Source organism: Archocentrus centrarchus, chromosome 10 (assembly GCF_007364275.1).
Source record: "Archocentrus centrarchus isolate MPI-CPG fArcCen1 chromosome 10, fArcCen1, whole genome shotgun sequence".
Classification (NCBI taxonomy): Eukaryota; Metazoa; Chordata; class Actinopteri; order Cichliformes; family Cichlidae; genus Archocentrus; species Archocentrus centrarchus.
In genome coordinates this window covers 19033449-19054530 of record NC_044355.1, presented here as the reverse complement: position 1 = coordinate 19054530, position 21082 = coordinate 19033449, and the positions used below count along the sequence as shown (strand labels likewise).

General features: G+C 41.4%; 1 protein-coding gene across 1 annotated transcript; it reads left to right on the top strand.

The window, feature by feature from the left end:
- The first annotated feature begins 1645 nt into the window (after positions 1-1645).
- Positions 1646-20699, top strand: atp10b (ATPase phospholipid transporting 10B). The gene is made up of 21 exons (XM_030739580.1): positions 1646-2167; positions 5386-5590; positions 5881-5966; positions 6269-6375; positions 8183-8314; positions 8550-8677; positions 8835-9087; positions 11504-11700; positions 12572-12730; positions 13044-13566; positions 13671-13771; positions 13860-13986; positions 14092-14276; positions 15485-15752; positions 17334-17410; positions 17502-17627; positions 17723-17923; positions 18079-18159; positions 18305-18409; positions 18973-19160; positions 20158-20699. Exons 1-21 carry the CDS (start codon positions 1758-1760, stop codon positions 20450-20452), a joined length of 3954 nt encoding a protein of 1317 aa, XP_030595440.1. The 5' UTR covers positions 1646-1757; the 3' UTR covers positions 20453-20699.
- The last annotated feature ends 383 nt before the right edge of the window (positions 20700-21082 follow it).

Sequence of the window (21082 nt, the reverse complement as noted above, 5' to 3'; positions counted from 1 at the left end):
CCTTCATGCATTGCTGAAAAAGCAGCTCACACCACTGTTGCCCCTCAGTATAACAGATGTATTATCTCACTACAGAAGACAGATGGTTTGTGCTAAATTGGCCCTCTCTCCCTCACTCTCTCTTTTTCTCTTTTTCAAAAAGGGCATTAGTGTTGTCATGTAAGGGGGGGGGGGGGCAGATGGTTTGTACTTTGTTGTGTTTCCATGTCACTGGCATAATTAGCAATGCACAGACCTCTGTAGTGTGGAATCTGGTGTGTGCCTGTTATCACTCCAAGAGTGTGTGCGTGCGTGCGTGCGTGTGTGTGTGTGTGTGTGTGTGGACTCACAGCTGCGCCACTGTGAAGTCGGTGTGCCAGCCAAACCAAACCCAGCCAGAGCTGACTGGGACGGGTGAGTCTGCCGCACTTGCATCATGCTACCCCCCCTGCTGTACACGTATTTGATGGAAAAACACACTGAGCTCCCCGGTGATGATGAACCTGATTGTGTCATCTGTTCGGGAACTAAATAAATCACCTGCAAGGTCACGCGTGGCATCCTTCAAAACAAGGACCATCAATCTCCACGTGCTGTGGGTAAAATACTACATACAGGTTTGCTGCCATTACTATAAATACACCTGAAATTTAAATTTAAGCTTGTTAAACGACTGACCCGGCGCAAATCAGGCCTCTTTAAACAGGTTTGGCAGCCTGTTTTGGAAAAAAAAAACATATGTCAACACGAGGAAGTGGAAAGCATCCTACATGCATGCCATCTGTGCAAGAAGCTGCTTTGTTGTAGTCCATCAAACATTAGAGACTCACACACATGCATGTAAGCAGTTTTACTCACTGACTCCTGAATACTTAACACGATCAAACTTTCAGCTCTTGACCTGCCAGTGGGAAAATTTTGCATCTGTCCTCCTAAAGTGGCGACAAGAAGTCTTCCTAGATCACCCGTGAAGCTACTGTAGCTGACCTCTGACCTTTCTGCAGAGACAGCAGACTGTGAGGAGAGGATTTTCTCACATGCACCAACAAAGAGCCTTGCCATCCATTGCTGGGTTTATGTAGACCCTTCATATATATTGGCCCTGGGCAGTCTGTTCAGTGTTGTGCTGTCAGTTCAAATATCCTTATGACCCACTGCACCAATTTTCTGCTCTGCAAATATGACTGTTATGACACTGTCAGCTTTTCATGGGCTTTGACTTGCATATGTGATAGTAACTTTTTGTATATGTGTTATTTTTTAATGAACAACCACACACACACGCACACACACACACACACACACACCACACACACACACACACACACACACACACACACACACACACACACACACACACACACACACAAACACTCTATTAATGATTACATCACTACACAGGTATCAGAGACTCAACATGCTGAAGTGCAGGATTATTTCAGAGTTGAAAACTTAAGAAATGAAATTATTGGCAGCCAAATTGAAATCAGCTGAGTCACTGAGTCACAGCTACTTTTTGGCTGTAATTACCTTGCTTACTTTCCACTAAGAGCTGTAGTGCAAGGAATGCAACACACCTGTCACTGTAAGGGGCGGACTCAATAGCAGGACTAGGTGTGTTGTCACTTGTTTCAACACAGGCCTCACACACTGACTGACAATCACTGAAGGAAAGACAGAGCCTGGGGAGAGTCTGTTTAACTCATAGAGCTGTGGGCTTTCAGAGGATGGGAAGGACAAGTTGGTGAGAAGAGGAAAAGGAAAACAGACGGGCAATCATGACATGGAAGAGCCCCGTGGCCCTGGTGAGGGAAGCTCTGCAAGGTCAAAGGGCACGGGAGAAGGACCTCCGCAGTTTGATGTCTAATCTACCTTATGAGGGACTCGAGAAGGGAAAGCAACCTAACCACTACTTCCCATCAAATGCCATCAAAACCACAAAATACAGCCTCCTCTTATTCATCCCCATGAACCTTTATGAGCAGTTTCACCGTCTGGCTAACATCTACTTTGTGGGCCTGGCTATTCTGAACTTTATCCCTGTGGTGAATGCCTTCCAGCCAGAGGTAGCCCTGATCCCAATCTGTATCATCTTGTCTCTGACCGCTCTGAAGGACGCCTGGGAAGACTTCAGGAGGTACCAGTCGGACAAGAAGCTTAACAACACACCGTGTTTCATCTACAGCAGGTAAGCGACTGGGAGACAATCATGTCCCGAATATAGATACAGCTGTGTTGTGCTGTTTATGCATGATGTGGCCTGAATGGCAAATCCACATCTGTGTTTGCAATTCTTATCTTCCCCGCTGTTTGATTGCGTACATCTGTACGATTGTGTTCTGCCTCCTCTGCGTTGCAGCACCCTGTGGGAATTTTTGACTTAGAAATAGAACATGTGTGGGTGATTATTCCTCCTTTGAAGAGTCTCATAACAATATCTCTCACCGTCACATTGTGCACATTTGATGAAATCCTCATTTGGGTATTGCGTCAGCAAAGACAGTAATGTTAGTCTTTATCTATTTTTGAAATTACTGGTGAAAAATGAATAATTCACAAAGGAGAATAAACACTGTCATTTCCATCCCTCTTGCTGCTGTGATTTTGGAGTACAGTGGGACATGGAGGAGGGGGAGGTGGGTATGATGTGAGACTGGAGACAACACCTCCAATGATGAAGCCTCAGCTTCTGGTAGGGTTTATAATTAACCAGCCGCCCGCTGCTGGTTTCCCTGAAGAAACAGCAGAGGTGTTAGGAAGCATCAGCTGGGGGAAAAGCCTGCAGTGTGTGCGTGCGTGCGTGTGTGTGTGTGTGTGTGTGTGTGTGTGTGTGTGTGTGGTGATAGGGTCCAGGTGGCCTGAAGGGTGGTCTCCAGACACAACATTTCAAACACTTCAGAGAACACACTGGTCCATCTGGACGCTAGTTGCCTCATACAATAACACACACAGAGCAGTTGTGGGATGGTGTGCAGGTTCCTGTGGGTCTCTCGTGGCTCGCTGGGCAGGGATGCTAAAGCTTCATTTTGGGCTTGTAAAGCTTGGAATAAAATCAACTGGTTTTGAAGTATATGAATGTTTCCTAAGGAAGCTCAGGAATGACTTTTTAGGCCTCCACACAGCCTGGCTTTCTTTATCCTGGGAAGCCATTTAAAACACACAGAGGCTGTTAAATCTTTACAATAAGGGCCCCACATGCAGCCTGATGAGAGAGCTCAGAGTTTAATCAATCAGGCCATCTCTTAAGCACGTCTTTTTCCCCAATGAACCCTGACCTGAATTATGTTTTCACAACGTGCAACGTGCCTGTTCTGTGAGCATGACGTGCCTTATCTTCTTCTGGGTCATTCTACCTACCATGTATCAAACACCTGTCAATCCACTTGTGTGAAAACGTGTCAAACATGAAATGCCTGCTGTTTCGCCACGTCTGCTTCCCTTTTGCTACGCATGTCTCACTGCATAGCTTTAAAACCGGTCACCACGCTTTGCATATCGTTCCACTCTGCTGTTTGCTTCATCTACACAAATCTGGCTGATTTTATCAACATTATCAATATTTTAAAATGTCTTTTTATCGCTAAATACTCAAATATACTGTCTGAATCCCAAGGACAGGCAAACTCACAAAAATGTAAAATTAGCAGTCTAAAGATTAAATGTTGGTCAAATGTGTTGAATTTAATAATTGAGAGAGTCTGGAGGTTAAAATTTTTAATTTTGGGCAATATGTGGCTGGCTCCATAAAGTAGCAAACTCACCTCTAAAACTCACCAGTTAACATGCTTATTTTATAATTATTCATGGCACAATATGTTAGATTAGATTAGATGTTAGATTCAACTCATTGTCATTGTGCGCACAAGGCACACAACGAAATGATCGTTCGAATATGGCTCTTGGATAATTGTAAAAATAAAAGTTTCATCTTTGGATAGAGTCAGGTTTTAGGGAAACGGGTTTCTCCTGTTTCCAGACTTTTGTGCTCAGCTAAGCTTTTAACACTGAGGGTTCGTCAGTTGGGTTGGTCCGCTCATATAAATCACCTCACAAAATGCTGAACTGATCTTTTATAATGGATTAGAATGGGCAACACTATTTTAAAAACCCTTTTCAAAGGTCAGCACAATGATGTCAACGGGTCGGCACACACTTGCACCTCCCATAGCTGGAATTCGGCTTACCTGACGTCTAAAAAAAACAAATTGTAATGATTTCCGGACATGAAAAGGACTGTGTGCATTCTGGTAATCAAATTAAAGACAACAAGCTAAAATTATAAAAACCTATGGCTTGTCTTTGTTTAGAGTGAGGCGTGGTGCTCAGTAGCAGCTAACTGATCAGGTCCTACATGCAGAGCAGCATACCTGCATCTCTGACACTGGTAATTATCCAGACTAGACCTGAATGCCTGACAACCGCCTCATTTCATAATGTCACTACTTTAAAAGTTTACTCATTCTAACACATCTGGGTGGATGCGTGCACTCCACAAAAATAACATCACATCTGCTTTAACTCAAACTGCTTTATAATACAGCCCAAAATTTATGGTTATTTCACAAAATTAACCCATACTTTAAAAAAAAAAAATGAATTTAACTTTCTTAAAAATGCTTCCCAGTAGGTACAGTAATGTGGTGAAGAATGTATTTTTAGTTTTTTGTGTTCTCTTCTTTTCTTTTCTTTTTTAAGTAATGAGTACCTTTACTGTATTTTAAGAGGACAGGATAAACTATGTATTACAGCATAATTACACATTATTGTTGGGGTGCTGATTGTAATATTATTACCATAACTTCTCATTCTTATATAACATTTAAGCATTATTTTGAGTTGGGGGCTGTAATAAACTTCAATTATTGTGTGACAATAGCTTCCAAAGGCATGCTCTCTCATTCCGTAGTGACAGCCCTGCACACTTCCAGCCTTAAAAGCTTCATGGAGCCATGCCCCGACCTAAAGGACGAATCAGGTCTGACAGTGTTGGAATCTAAATCTACATGAACAGCAATACTGCCTGGACCCCAAAATAATAATATAGCCTGCAACCCTGACAATACTGTAATATCAGAGGTTATTTGTCCTTTCCTCTAAAATACCCCCAAAATATAATTTATTTTGTCTTTCTTCTGAGATCTCCAGCTGTGGTTGTGGTTTTAGATACTGAAAATCACTCTTATTTCATTCAGTTTTGAGAAATTAAACCATCGGTTGCACAAAACATTATGAAGCATTACCATTTGCATAAACATGGCTGTGGTTCCAGCGCTGCACTTAATAAATGTGACAAAAATATCCATATAAATTAGTATAAAAGCCACAAAGTGACTTTTTTTCTAATTTCACATATAAAAAAAATATATATATATAATGATTGCTGGTATCTGACCTCGCTGATTTCAGGAAAGAGAAGCAGTTTGTGGAGAGACGCTGGAAGGATGTGCGAGTGGGAGATTTTGTGAAGGTGGTTTGCAATGAGACCATCCCTGCAGACCTCCTCCTACTTTACACATCAGACCCCAATGGTGTGTGTCTCATAGAGACAGCCAACCTGGATGGAGAGACCAACCTGAAGCAAAGGACGGCTGTATCTGGAGTCTGCAACTCGGTGAGAGACTGAGTTAAATCTGGCTTTCGGCTTTGTTTTCTCTCTCCTGCATGACTGAAATTAAATGCATTTCAAAACATCCGTGTTATGTCCTGATCGTACTTGAAGCGCAGCTCATTATGTGTCAAACTGAATGAATACATACCTGCTGGATTGCATATGTTTGGAGCGGTATTGTCTTTCCTGGGTGTAGAAGTCATCATGTCAGTCTTGAAGTTCCATTTAAACTGCATTTAAAAAGTTTCAGTTCATAATGATTTTCCTGTATCTCTTCTCTCTCTTCTTTCCAGAATCCAGAATTTGAGCCTGAAAGCTTCAACGGCATCGTGGTGTGTGAAAAGCCCAACAACAACCTGAATCATTTCAAGTGTTACATGTGGGTATCAAATACACAGGCAACATGAACTCCCCCAGCTTCTATTAGCCTTTCAAAGCATCCAAGCAAAACTAATTCCAACCCCCTTGCTGGACTTTCCGATTCAACCGGAGGCATTATTGGGGTTGTAATAGACTAGAATTGATTTTCTCAGGCACCACATCTCTTACAGGTGGTCTGCCTGTGCTGGCCAGCTATAGACATAAAGCAGCAGAATTGCTAATGGGGAATATATAAGCAGTAATGAATTTCTAACAAGATCTGACAGTAAAAAGGAGGGCTCTCACTTTCTCCTGCTGCAGAGAGAAACCTGATAACCAGAAAGTGGGAGCTGGAATTGAAAGTCTGCTGCTGCGAGGCTGCACAGTGAGAAACACAGACCATGCTGTTGGCTTTGTGGTATATGCAGGTATATCCTCAATTTTCTCAGCTGGTTCATTGCTTTAACCTTGTGCTTTTGATGTTTGTTCTCACCATGATTCTTGAAATCCTGAGATCCCAAGAAGACACTTTTCACACAGTACAAGCCAAATGCTACTAAATTACTATTTTAAAAAAAAGAAAAAAGGCTTCAGTGAGACACAACACCACAGCAAACATAATCTTGTTTCACATACTGTATAAAAAGGATGGAAGTAGCCATCGTGCCTCCACCCACTGATCTGTGACTTAAAATGTTTTGAAGTCTAGAGTTGTGCCACTGACTTCTCGGGGTTTTGGAGCCAGAAAGGACGACATTTAGACCAGGCGTGCTAAGTTATTGCCTAATGCTAGCAAATGATGAGATTTATTAGAAAGCTGATAATAAAAGTTCAGAAAGCAAAAAACAAAAAACAAAACAGAAAACACAGGAATGAGGAATATGGAAGACTTAAGAGGTGTGCACATAGGAAACGATTTGCAGCAACATGGTGACCAGAAAGAAAGTCAGAGACACTGAGCGAGTGATGACAGGCGAAATAATCGGTGGCGATATGAAGTAGACAGGTCCTTTTTCAAGGCAAGCGACTGAAGCGACTACCAACAAGAGCAAGAGATACTGTTGATTGACATATGATTGAGTGGCAAATATATTAGAGGGTTATCCAGGCAATCTGAACCTGAAATGTCCACTAGCAACTGATGGTCAACCGCAGAGTCATGCTGATGGGTGTAGTGCTTAATGTGTGGATGCAACATTAAGCAAGAAAAACACAGTGAACAACAAAGGATCCCACAAAGAGGAGGACAGGACTAATTATACACAGAGGGCTGGTTGGGGAAGTGGAGAAAGATGGAGAAACAGACAGGAAGTAAATCTAGGAACAAGACTTGTTAACATAATAAAACAGGAAATGAACCACAACTGAAACCAGGAGATGGCAAAGGGAGGAGCAGATAGTGAAACAATGAGAGAACTAAACACAAATAACAAACTCAAAATAGTGGAATGAAAAAAACAAGGATTCAGAACCAACCCTGGAACAGCCAATCATCTTAACAGGTTCAGTTATAAACACGAAACAGTAAAAAGAGCTCAAATACAGCAAGAACTAATCCTCAAAATACTGGAATGTAAATAAAATCAAAACAATAACTTAACCTAACAATAATCAAGAACTATGCATATTAGAACAACAACAACAGATGAGAAGAGGCTCTACTTTGAGTGCCTTCCGTATGACTGAGCTCCTCACCCTATCTCCAAGGGAGAGCCACCCTTCAGAAGAAGCTCATTTACACCACTTGTGTCGGCGATCTTATTCTTTCAGTCGCTTCTCGGGTCTTGTGACCATGCTAATCTCAGTCTGTTAACAAAAAACTACCACGATGATGTTTGTCACTGACAGTAAAAAGTGTTTATTTAGCATGTTAACATTTATAAATTTGCACTGAACAAAATATACAGCTGAAAATAGGATTAGTTTTGTATGAAACATGATGTGATGACAGAAGAAAGGTTACTAATATTTTGAGTCCATCAAGCAGTCTCCCAAGTAGCTTGTGATACTTTTTGGTGAAAGGTGAAAAAGAGTCTGCCTTAAAAAACTAAGGTTAATGCCAAAATAAATCCCCCAAATTTCCAGAACTTTTACACGAGACATGACCTCAGTGCTACAACATTTCCATTAAACAGCCCAGAGACAGAAAACATTTTAATGTGCGATACCAGTTTTCTTTGGTGTTCACTGACCATGTGGGGTGTGGCATTAACACCTTCTCATCCTGCCTTTAAGGCCATGAAACCAAGTCCATGCTCAACAACAGCGGGCCAAGATACAAGCGCAGCAAACTCGAGCGGAGGCTGAACATAGACGTCTTCTTCTGCTTCATTCTCCTCTTTGCTATGTGTCTCATCGGAGCACTAGGTCAGTAATAAATTACATCACTTAACCATAAAATTGCTACACAGAATGATTCATGTTTAATGCCTTTACATTTATGAGGGGACATTAACTTCCGATAAAAAAAAAAAAAAAAAAAATGGCCACAAGCCTAAGCACATATCAAGACAGGAGACAGAGGAAGGTGTGCTGCTGCTAAAAATAGCTTTCCTCTGTGCTCTGCAGTCAGTGATTAATCCTGCTGTCTTCCTGTATGCAGGTCACTTCATATGGCTTTATGATTTGCCTAGCGTGCCCCCTTACCTGGTACCCCCTGCCAACGGTCACCTGGACAGTCCCAATCTTTCTAGTTTCTACATGTTCTTCACCATGATCATCCTGCTGCAGGTAATACAGTCTGTCTGAGAGTTTGGAGGGTGTTAGTGTTCATTTTGAAGTCATTATATTAATCTTCTCTCCTCTTATCCCATTTACTGTCCTCCTGTTTGCTCTCTGGGTTACCTTTCACCTTTCCCCCTAAATTCTCCTCTCCTCTCCTCTCCAGATCCTGATTCCTATCTCTCTGTACGTTTCCATTGAGCTGGTCAAAATTAGCCAGATTTTCTTGATCACTAATGACATTGATCTGTACGATGAAGAGACCGACAGTCGCATACAGTGCAAGGCTCTGAACATCACAGAGGACCTGGGGCAGATTGAATACATCTTCTCAGACAAAACGGGCACCCTCACTGAGAACAAGATGGTGTTTCGGAGATGCTCCATCATGGGCACTGAGTATCCACACAAAGAGAACGGTAAACATCTTCACTGAGACATTTTATACAGCCAATACGAACAGCTGGATTTAGGTCTTTATATATTTTGAAATACTGGTTAAACTTTCTGTGTGTCATTTGACCTTTTGAACACTTTATGAAATTTTATTGTAATTCACGTACATGCACTCAATTTCATAAGTAGTTTATTATCAGCTCTGACATCAGCTTTTTTCTAGGTAATATGATGCTAGTCCTTTCATAAGCTTAATACTTGTGTGTTCATGAATTGCACATAAGATCTGAGGTTCACAGTACCTGGTGGCATGCTCCCAGAATTCACCAGAAGAAGAGTATAAAGCATGTACATAGACACCGTCTGTATAAAGTCTCAACTTTAGCAGTTTGGCTGTTGATTTTCTGGAGCCTGAAGTGACCATATTTGGACTAGACAGTGGAGTGCTAAGTTGTCAGCAGTTTTGGGGTCATTTCTAAAAAAAAAAAAGTAATACACACTATACTGCCAAAAATATTCACTCACCCATCCAAATCATTGAATTCAGATGTTCCAAATCACTTCTGTGGCAACAAGTGTATAAACCAAGCACCTAGGCATGCAGACTGCTTTTACAGACATTTCTGAAAGAATGGGTCACTCTCAGGAGCTCAGTGAATTCCAGTGAAGTATCGTGATAGGATGCCACCTGTGCAACAAGTCCAGTCATGAAATTTCCTACTAAATATTCCATAGTAAACTGTTAGTGGTATTATAACAAAGTGGATGTGATTGGAAACAACAGCAACTCAGCCACAAAGTGGTAGACCACATAAAAAAATCACAGAGTGGGGTCAGTGGATGCTGAGGTTTTCTGCAGTCAGTTGCTACGGACATCCAAACTTCATGTGGCCTTCAGATTAGCTCAAGAACAGCGTGTAGAGAGCTTCCCTGGTTTCCATGGCTGAGCAGCTGTATCCAAGCCTTACATCACCAAACACAATTCAAATCATTAGATGCAGCATGTAAAACATGCTACCCCTGGACTCTAGAGCAGTGGAGATGTGTTCTCTGAAGTGACGAATCACACTTCTCCGTCTGGCAATCCAATGGACGAGTCTGGATTAGGCGGTTGCCAGGAGAACAGTACTTGTCTGACTGCATTGTGCCAAGTATAAAGTTTGGTGGAGGGGGGATTATGGTGTGGGGTTGTTTTTCAGGACTTGGGCTAGGCTCCTTAGTTCCAGTGAAAGGAACTCTTAATTCTTCAGCATACCAAGACATTTTGGACAATTTCATGCTCTCAACTTTGTGGGAACAGTTTGGGGACGGCCCCTTTCTGTTCCCACATGACTGCACGCTAGTGTGGAAAGCATGGTCCATAAAGACATAGATGAGAGAGTTTGGTGTGGAAGAACTTGACTGGCCTGCACAGAGTCCTGACCGCAACCTGACAGAACACCTTTGGGATGAATTAGAGCAGAGACTGTGAGCCAGGCCTTCTCATCCAACATCAGTGTCTGACCTCACAAATGTGCTTCTGGAAGAATGGTCAAAAATTCCCATAAACACACTCCTAAACCTTATGGAAAGCCTTCCCAGAAGAGCTGAAACTGTTATAGCTGCAAAGGGTGGTCCATAGGTCCATAGGCCCATAGGTCATCGGTTTGTATTAGCAGAGGCCAGGAAGACATTGATGCACTCCAGCTTCAAATTACAATCAAAACAGCCACGCCCCTACCTCCAGCATGTAGAGTTGTTATCAGGCGGGAAAACTGTCCATAAAGGCCAAAACAGTTTTTTTTTTTTTTTTACCAGGGTGTAAATTAGCTTTTTAATACTGTTAAGTTGGGCATTTTAACACGGGAGTCTATGGAGAATGACTCACTCTTGAGGCCAGCCTTGGCCACTATTGCAACTACAGTTTTTATTACTTCAGCACTGGCTTCAATCTTCACCTCCGGTGGTTGGTGCATGGTTTTTACTTTAGTCATTAGACTATTAGACAATGTTTAATTACCAATACTACCACACTGCTGTAACATACTGGCATGTTAACAAGCTAGTGAGAAGGATTTTTTTTTTTTGTATTTCACATTAATTAGCTAATCTTGAAGTTGATGTAATTTAGCTCACTTCTTGATTATGGCCTTTTTTGTAATCTTGATCTGCATTGCTCACACTGCTGTGCTTGGTGTTTTCTATGCAGATCTTTTCTGTATACTACCTAATCAGACAGAAAACTATGTAAAATAAAGGCAGAAGGTACATGTTATTAACATATATTTTCACCCTTTCAACTAAGCCATTTTATCCTGATCAGAGACATCCAACCTTCTTATTTCATTAATAATCTTTTTTAACTTTTTGAATATTTTATACAAATTGGATTTTAAACAGTCCTTCAACACAGTAGCATTTGAATGCTTGTGTCAACATGTTTTTGGTGGGGATTTGCAGCCATCCGCCTGGCTGTCCTGAATGAGCCAGAGTCAGAAGAGGAGGTCATCTACAACCAGGATCTACAACATCTACCGACTGGTTGGTCCTTGGAAAGTGAGGAAGCCAACTCCGAAGACACGCATCGCCACGGCAGCCGACGCAAAAGCAAAGTCTTGGGAACTACCCAGAGTGACGTGGCCTTCAGCAGCCCACTGGTATGAAGAAGGGTTTTTTTTTTTTTTTTTTTTTTTTTCTGTCTGTCTTGATATTGTAAAGCAGTTGCACAGGGTCAAAGGTTGCAGCCATGAGAAAATTAGTCAACAGCATTTTACTTGCTGCTTATGCAGATGTAGGAACACAATGTTCTCTTCTTTTCCTCCATATTTGTTGTTTAAATGTTGGGCAATTCACAACTTTTGATTTAAAAATTAGTTTTAAATACAGAAATCTGCCTTGTTTCACATCTGAATCCTTATTTCAACCTAATTTCAAACTTACTTTTTTACCCAAATGTGACCCATCCTTCTGTCAAAAGGTCCCAGTCCCTGCTGCAGATGGTCAAGCTGCTAGGTGTCAGTGATGAGCACATCCATTTTGGCTCAAAGCTGCCCTTGTGTCTGTGACAGGACATATGGTCATGCTGAGCATCATTTGGCACAGACTGGTGATGTCACATAAACTGTAAATGTGCACTATAGATTACTCATTGCCATCTTGATTTACAGTACAGTAACTCTGCACCTATTTTTGTCTGTGCGGCAGAGAGCAGAGGCCTGGGCATACAGGCAGAGACAGAAAAAGTCTTGTATTTGTTCCAGAAAGGTAGCGGAGAGCCCATCTTTAGCACTCCTCATGCTGTGTCTCAAACAGGGCAGAATGCTTGTATGAATGGACACTTCTTCCCTTCCTTCTGTCCTTCTCTCCTTGAAGTCCTTCCTTAAACATGAACCAACAAAAACAGGATGAAAAGCGAGAAACTTTCTCCAATCCCCTCAAGTCAAATCAGCGAAAGCTGAACGTAAGCAGTGAATCTATTGCTAAAATTGTTTAATTAACAAACAAAAAAAATAACTTGTTCTCCAACAGGAAACTGAGGTGATTCCAGACAGGAAGCTGCTTCAGCAGATTAGCAGGACGGGGAGCAGCAGCCGCTGCCAGAAGATAGATCCTTACCTGGAATTTTTTCTGGCTCTCACTATTTGCAACACAGTGGTGGTTTCCATGGCAACAACTCAGAGGCGGAGGGTGAGTGCTCAGTTTACTGTCACTGTGGATGGGAAGTAGAGACAGAGGGCACATCAGAGCTGTCCTGCAGCTTCAAATTTAAAAAATGAAGATTTGCAAAGAGCAGATGGATGTACTCTGTGTACCCCCCCCCCCCCCCCCCCCCCCCCCCGAGTTCGAAATGAAAGGTGAATGCACAAAAAGAAACAGAGTGGAAAAAATTAACCATTGATAATGGGAGGTTACCATATGTGCAAGTGACAAGATGTCTTCCTAAAAATTTAATAAAATGATCAAGTTTTTGTTTCCTTTCTATTGATTTTTTTTTTTTCAGGTGAGTGTCTCTCCAAAAGCCGGCCAGACAAATAATCCGCTGGAAACTTTGTCCAGCTTGGTGAAAAATACCGGGAACATCTTTAAATGCTGCAAGCGCAAACCCAAGAGAAACCGTACCTTCACAATGGACTCAGACGACCAATTTCAACCCTCTGTAAAAATGGAGGAGCCTGGTACCAGTGGGCTTCAGCCATGCTCACTCCATGCTGCATCCCTGCATGACAAGCATCCACTGACCTCAGACAATCTGAGATATGAGGCAGAGAGTCCAGATGAGGCCGCCTTGGTCTATGCATCCAAGGCATATGGCTTCACTCTACTGGCCCGCACCCCTGACAGCGTGACAGTGAGGCTACCTTCTGGTGAGGTGCTGGTTTTTGAGGTGCTGGACACCTTGACTTTTGACTCCAACAGGAAGAGAATGTCTGTTTTGGTACGACACCCAATCACCAAAGAGTATGTGTTGTATACTAAAGGCGCAGACTATGCCATTATGGAGTTACTTGGTACACCCTATGCAGGTATGTTCAGATAAAAGTACATTTAGATCCTTATAGTATGCATCTATATTACCTGGTCAATGCTGAGATTGTCTGCGTTTCTAATAAACCTAAAATATTTGTAGAGCACTTCAGTGGCAATGAGAAAAATATAGCAGCTGTTACTCAGCGTCATCTCGACTGCTATGCTAAGGAGGGGCTCCGCACACTGTGCATCGCAAAGAAGGTGCAAAATCACACAGAGTAATTTTCACTGGCATCATCTGCTTATTTAAGTAGAGCTTTGTTTCATCATTTTTCTGCATGTGTTGCAGGTTGTGAGTGAAGCCGTGTATAAACACTGGTTAGTGGAGAGACAACGCGCTTTGACTGCTATTGACAACAGAGAGGTGCTCATCATGGACACTGCTGTGCAGCTAGAGACAAATCTCACCCTGCTAGGTGACACATCCACCAAACATGCATCGATCACAGTATACTGTATATCTGTGTGAGAACATCCATGTGTGAATGGTGCCTGTCTTTGGAATATATGTCCTCCTGCAGGAGCTACAGGCATTGAAGACCGTCTGCAGGAGAACGTCCCAGACACCATCATGGCACTGCGACAGGCTGGGATCAAGGTGTGGGTGCTGACAGGTGACAAGCCGGAGACAGCTGTCAACATTGGCTATGCTTGCAGGCTCCTAGAAGATGAAGACCTGGTGATAAACATGAGCTGCAAAGACAAGGTAAGAAGGCCCCACACTCAAAGTTTGCTGTTTGACTCAGAGGTGCTTTTCATTGTGACATGTGTAGAAAGTGGTGCATTTGTGATTAATTTATTTTCCAGGAAATCAAAGTACTGTACTTAAATATGCTGAAAGGCTTCAGAATATATAGGACCACTTCCTGAATTGTTTTAATTCATCAAAAACTAAAAACATTGTGAAACCTTGAAGCTTTAGTAGCTAACAGACATCAAAAACATCTATTCAACATTTGCCTTTTGAGGCAGATTAGGGAAACATGTCATTTATATTTCACAGAATCACATACAGCTTGTTTCAGAGAACAACACTGATTTCCTTTAATGGTCATTCGGGGAAAGTTGTGCGTCTTCCGAGCAGTAACTTCTCCTCCTGTGAGCTTGTCTCCCTCCAATTTAAATGACTGAACCTTTGTGACAACTTTTACATTTAACTAAAGGTCAGACCCCCACATTTCCATCTGAGAAAGATAAGGTGTCAGGTGTGGCCCTGCTTCTCTTAGGTCATTAAAGAACCGGTACCACAGAAATGAAGCCTTCATAACAACCTGACCATGTCTAATCACCCCCAGCCTCAAATATACTGAAATTGGCTGTCGGCCCTGAGGGATCCATGCGGGACTTTCTGAAACAAATGGGCTGCTGCGCTCCCCTCAGATGGACTAGTCACTGATGATGAATGGAGTGAGATAGCCTCAACACAATAACTAATGCTTTCATATCTAATTACCAGTCTAATGTTCAACCCTCAGAGGAAATACCCTTTCTCTCATAATCCAGAGTGGAGGCATATTAGAAATGAACTATTTTTTTCTACCCCCGTAGCTTGCTGATCACCTGAGAGATACCCTCCCACAACCATCATCATACCAAAGCCTAATGAAATTTTAAATAATAAGAATAGAACCAACCCTTTTTATGCATCTGTTTCCTTTTGGCTCGAGTTATTTTCACTGATAGGACCGCAGCCCAGTAACTGCTTGTTACCAGTAATCATGTTACCAACATTGCCAAAAAATTACATTTTGTGCACATTTATTTTGTCTGGAAACTTGTCCACAACTCAAAGATATTTGGTTTACCATGACTAAAGAAAGAGAAAAGTAGGCAAACTTCACTTTTGAGAAGCTGGAACAACAATTTTACTGCAAAGTTTTTTTACAGTGTCAGCTCATGTTTGTTGTTTTTCAGATCACATGTAGGGCCATCCTGGACTGCACTCTGGAAGAAGTGAGGAGGTACAACTCTGACCCTCGTAATGTGGATACCACCCTGAACATCTCTCTGGTGATTGACGGACGCACCCTGACCATGGCTTTGTCTCCGGACCTGCGTGGCAACTTTGTGGACCTGGCGAAGCACTGCCGCTCCGTGCTCTGCTGTAGAGTCACGCCGTTACAGAAGAGCAGAGTGGTGAAAGTGATCAGGGAGAATCTCAAGGTCATGACACTCGCTGTTGGTAAGAAAATCAGGGACTTATCAATGTTAACGTGGATTTTGTTTTGAATTGTAGAGTATAGTAAGAAGGTGATTTGTATGCATTCTTAACTCCTTCAAAACACAGTAAAATACAATAAAAATTACAAGAAAGTGACAGAAAACAGGTGTGAAAACATAAAGTGCTTCTTTTTTGGATAATGGCTGAAAATAAAACTAGACTCAAATGCAGGATAAAGGCCCATATCTTAGTCAAATAGTCAAAGCTGGGGTCAAATACAGGTAGACCTTGGGTCAAAAAGGAAAAAAGCAGGAAAAACTACAGGAATAAGGCAAAAAGGAGGTCATACACAAAACACTGAGACAGTCTGCCAGGGAAGCAAGAAGCAAAATTAGCAACACTAAAACTGAGAAATTTCAAAATAAAACAGGAAATCATTAAGCAGAGTCCACAGAGATTGGCTTTTACCTTCCACTCACACAAAAAGACGGTGTTACTAAGATGTCTGCTTTCCGATCTGTACAGCTGGTTGCCGAAGGAAAGCAGAAACAATAAGCTGAAACTACAACAGGCCTTAAAGGGCTTTTGTAATATTCTACTTAATGATGCTGAAACATGTTCGTCAAATTGTTTCTTACATTCTCCTTGACATTTGGGCACTTAAGACGGGAGTTATGAGCTGTGTTATTTTACATTAGGATCACAGATCATTTCCTGGGGAAATTAAGCAAGTGTGGTTTAAAATAATTGATATTTCTATAACAATAATATATCAATCAACAATGAAAATAATGTGGCAAAGTAAACAAGTGCTCTTGTGTTGATGTATTTGGGTTTCAGCTGATTGTTTAGTTATTCAGCTTTCAGCTTTACTCTCATCGCTCTCCATTTTTGGCCACAGAAGGCCACTGCTGCAACAAAACTTCTACCTGCTCAGCAGAAAAAGGAAAATTTTCACAGGAAATTAAGATTTGGTTTTTGCCAAATATAGTGCTGTGTGGGAACACAGCTCCACTTTGGTTCTAATTGTGCTGTCATAAACTTTACCATTTAACATGCTAACTGAGGCCTGTAGAGTCTGAGAGGTATCTCTTGGATTTTTGTATTTTTTCTGATCATTGCACGGTGTGACCTTGGGGTAGATTTACTGGAACGTCCAATGGGAAGATTGTAGGATTGTGTTAACACACACGTGAACCAGATCAGCAAACTGCCAAAACCTCTGCTTTTAGCAGCACCTGGCTGCTACTCACCTTCTTAATTCCTATGGAAGCAGGAAGGGTGGACTGTGAAACCTTTCAACTCACATCACTGTATAGTTACTGTTTTACATGATAGACAAAGGCCAAACACAGAGCTGAAACAGACTTCAGATCAGTAATAATGTTGATCTGTTTCCAATATATAGGTTTCCCATATCAGCGTAAAGATGATAATAAGTCATTTCTATGGGCTTAAGACTTGAATAAATGTAACACGGAGAATAAGACTGAATACTGCACAGTGCATAAAACTTGAGAGTCCCCAGAGACATACATATTGAAATTTTTAAGCTTCTGCATCAGCCAGTAAATTAGTGTTAATTAAGTTATATGTTTGCAGGTGATGGTGCAAATGATGTCAATATGATCCAAGCAGCTGACATTGGCATTGGGATATCCGGGCAGGAGGGGATGCAGGTTGGAAGTGATTTCTTTAGCTCCATATTTGTGCTTTCTTCTCTTGCCTCACAGCCTCAGACTTATCACAACTGCTCTTTGTCATTTGCAGGCAGTCATGGCCAGTGATTTTGCCATATCTCGCTTCAAACACCTGAAAAAACTTCTCCTGGTCCACGGACACTGGTGCTACACTCGACTGGCCAACATGATCATTTATTTCTTCTATAAGAACGTGGTGAGTTTTATATCTGCATCCTGGCACTTTGCTATCTAAATTAACATTCTGCAATGATTAATCCTTTAATCATCTGCATTTAATGTGTTTCTCAGGCCTACGTAAACCTGCTGTTCTGGTATCAGTTCTTCTGTGGATTCTCTGGCAGTACCATGATCGACTACTGGCTGCTGATTTTCTTCAACCTTTTCTTCACCTCTCTGCCACCCATAATGTTTGGAATCATGGACAGAGACATCTCAGCAGAGATGCTGCTGGGTGTGCCTGAGCTGTACAAGACTGGGCAGGGCGAAGGGGTCAGTGACACTCCCAGAAAGTCGTGCAAATTATTCTGATTTTTTTATTTTTTTTAATTAAGTAGCTGCAGGTTTATAGCGGTGGGTCTCAAATAAAAAGAGTACTTTGATTCATTTCTGCGTGTTTGTATTTCAACTTGTGTGCGTTTGTTTAGGATTACAGGTTTACAACTTTCTGGGTTTCCATCCTCGATGCCTTCTATCAGAGTCTGGTGTGCTTCTTTATTCCATATTTTGTAAGTGACACATTTAAATGGTCTGATCTATGATTAAATCCAATAATGCATTTGTCATGGTGCATCATTTGAGTTATTCACTGGTTGACTGCTGTTTGTTTTAACCGCTGTCTGCCTTAAATTTGACAATGCACTTTCCCCTCAGGTCTACCAGGATTCAGACATTGATATGTTCACTTTTGGAACTCCTTTAAACACAACTGCTTTATTCACCATCCTGCTGCATCTGTCAATAGAGATCAAATCCTGGGTGAGTTCTGAACTGACATGATCATGATATACCTCAGTAAAAATGTCTTTAATTCAGTATTTCTTGATTTTGGTATTTTTTTTTTAGAACTTCTGAACTAGTTGTAAATTAAGGGAAGACTCATCAATTAGAAAATCCCATCAAGAGTGAATAAAGTTGTTTTTTTCTGTTTCTAGGAGAGTCTTTAAATCAGACTCCGGATGATATATAACAGCTGCTCTGAATATAGACAGAAATAAAGGAAGTTAAGAAAGATAGGCGTACATCATTTTTGGCTCACAGAGTGAGCTAGCAGTACTCATTTTTAAACAGCCTTTGATCAAAATACTCAAAATACATATATTTAATACATATTTTTTTATTTAAAAATATTTATTCTAATTCTAATATTCTAATCATTTTTATACATTTACTATATTTGCATGGGTATGGAAACAAAATAATGCAAAATCTCAAAACTGACTGGTAAATGAAAATTATTCCCCTGCAACCGAAAACAGAGAATTAGCAGGTATTTGTTACCAGCAGATCTAAGTGCAGCTTTTTTGTAATTTGTCCTGTAGACGGTGGTCCACTGGGTAGTCATGCTGGGCAGTGTGTTATTCTACTTCATCGTGACACTCGCTTACAGCGCAACCTGTGTTACCTGCAACCCTCCCTCCAATCCATACTGGGTCCTCCAGAACCAGATGGCGGACCCCATGTTCTACCTTATCTGCATCCTCTCCACTGTGGTGGCTCTCCTGCCCAGGTACGTGTCTTTCGCTCTTTAAGCACCGTGGGGTGTGGGGTGGGAGGGGACGCCCTTGTCCTTGTAATGCAGCGGCTTCTTTGGGTACATTTTTGAGTGCTTTCTATTATTGGTAGATCTTTGTCATTGTTTAACAGTCTAATTTTGAAATATAAGCAGCATCAAGCGGCTTTCTTTATTAACAGAATATTAAACTGTAATGTGCTGTTTGTTTCATAAGACAACCAGGAGAAAGCAAAAATGATCTTGAACCTATAATCATTTTACTTTATAAGTTCGTTATTTTGCATTTAGCACAGTCAAAGATACAAAGACACAAAACTGAACAAAGAGTATAGCAAAAGCAGCAAATCTTCTGTATTTTTAGTTAAAGGATGACTCAGTCAATGCCAGATTCATGTTCAAAATGTTACTACATCTTTAAATGAGCTTCAGAAAACCCATTTGAGTACTTTTCCTATTATGTTTATGTCTATTTCCTAATACACGTCTATTTGTGTTGGGTTTTCTAGCCCAGTGGTTCTCAACAGTAAATCTGAATCATCCTGAGGTTTTTAAAGGAATCAGACAATGCTGCTCTTCTCTAATGTTACCCATTTCTTAGCCAGTTAAAATCTTTTTAAAAACGCGAGGCCACGGGTAGACAAAAACATGAGAGGAAAAACTCACTATTTTAGTATCCTTTGCATACATGTTTAAAGCCAGTCTGCTTCATGTTTTTATTACTGATATTAATCTGGAGTGTGCTTTGACTGGTGCAGATCATTACCAGTTATGAAATTATGAGGCTCTTGCAGTGCATATACTCTACCTGCAAATTTGTGGTTAAATATTTCTAATTGTGAAGGTCAGGAAGGACTGCACCATGGCTCGGTCTTCTCCTCGGATGCTGATGCGTCTGAAAGTGCTGATATTTAGAGAGAATGCTCTGATTTACATCAAAGGGCTGCATATTTTTCACTGGCCTACTTTCTCACCACCACACTCTCTCCCTCAGGTACACTTTTCACGTGCTGCAGAACTCTATCGCCCTCTCCCCGCTCATAGAGGCTAAGCATCTGGACCGACTGGACCCCTCCATGAGAGAAGAGTGGATGAAGGAGTGGAGGAGCTACAGGGGCGGAGGGCAGGTCCAACGCTCTACACTGTCTACCCCACCCTCTCCCACCCTGGAGAACCCTGTGGACATTTTCTCTGAGTCTCTCGCTGTCTCTGATATCATGGGGGATGATTTCACACTGAATGTCATGACTAAAAACTATCAAAGGCCTGCAGACACACAGGCAACATGAAGGGAAAAGGAACGCTATGATGATAATTTATTCAGAAAATTGCACATACATGAACTTGCTCATGAGTGGATATATCCCTGAATACATTAATGTTTCATTTTTGAAATGCAATCAGGGAGATACTCTTGCTCTCTAACTGGAGTTTATTTCGCAATAAACTACGTGACAGAAGCATGTGGGCCCTCTTTTCCTTCCTCTCCTCCTAACAAAGTAACACATAAGCCTGTTAGTTTCCTGATGGGTTTTCAGCGCATAGTGGTAACCCAATTAGTCATGCCACCCACCCCTCCAAAAAGTGGCACTTTTCCAGGACAAAATGCTTAGCTGGTTTAATATATTCCTCTCACCTAGATACCCTAAACAGCCACAGTTACAGATCTTCTATTTAATTTACCACCATTATTAATAATATTAGTTGTATTTATAGGGTGGCCTGGGAGTGATTTTTGTGTTTGGTATGCATGTCTGTGAAGATTGCCATGGAAATGCATGTAAATCTAATTTTATTTTCCACACAAACACCCAGTGTGTGTGTGTGTGTGTGTGTGTGTGTGTGTGTGTGTGTGTGTGTGTGTGTGAGTGAGAGAGAGAGAGAGAGAGAGAGAGAGAGAAGCATCATGTTAATCCAGC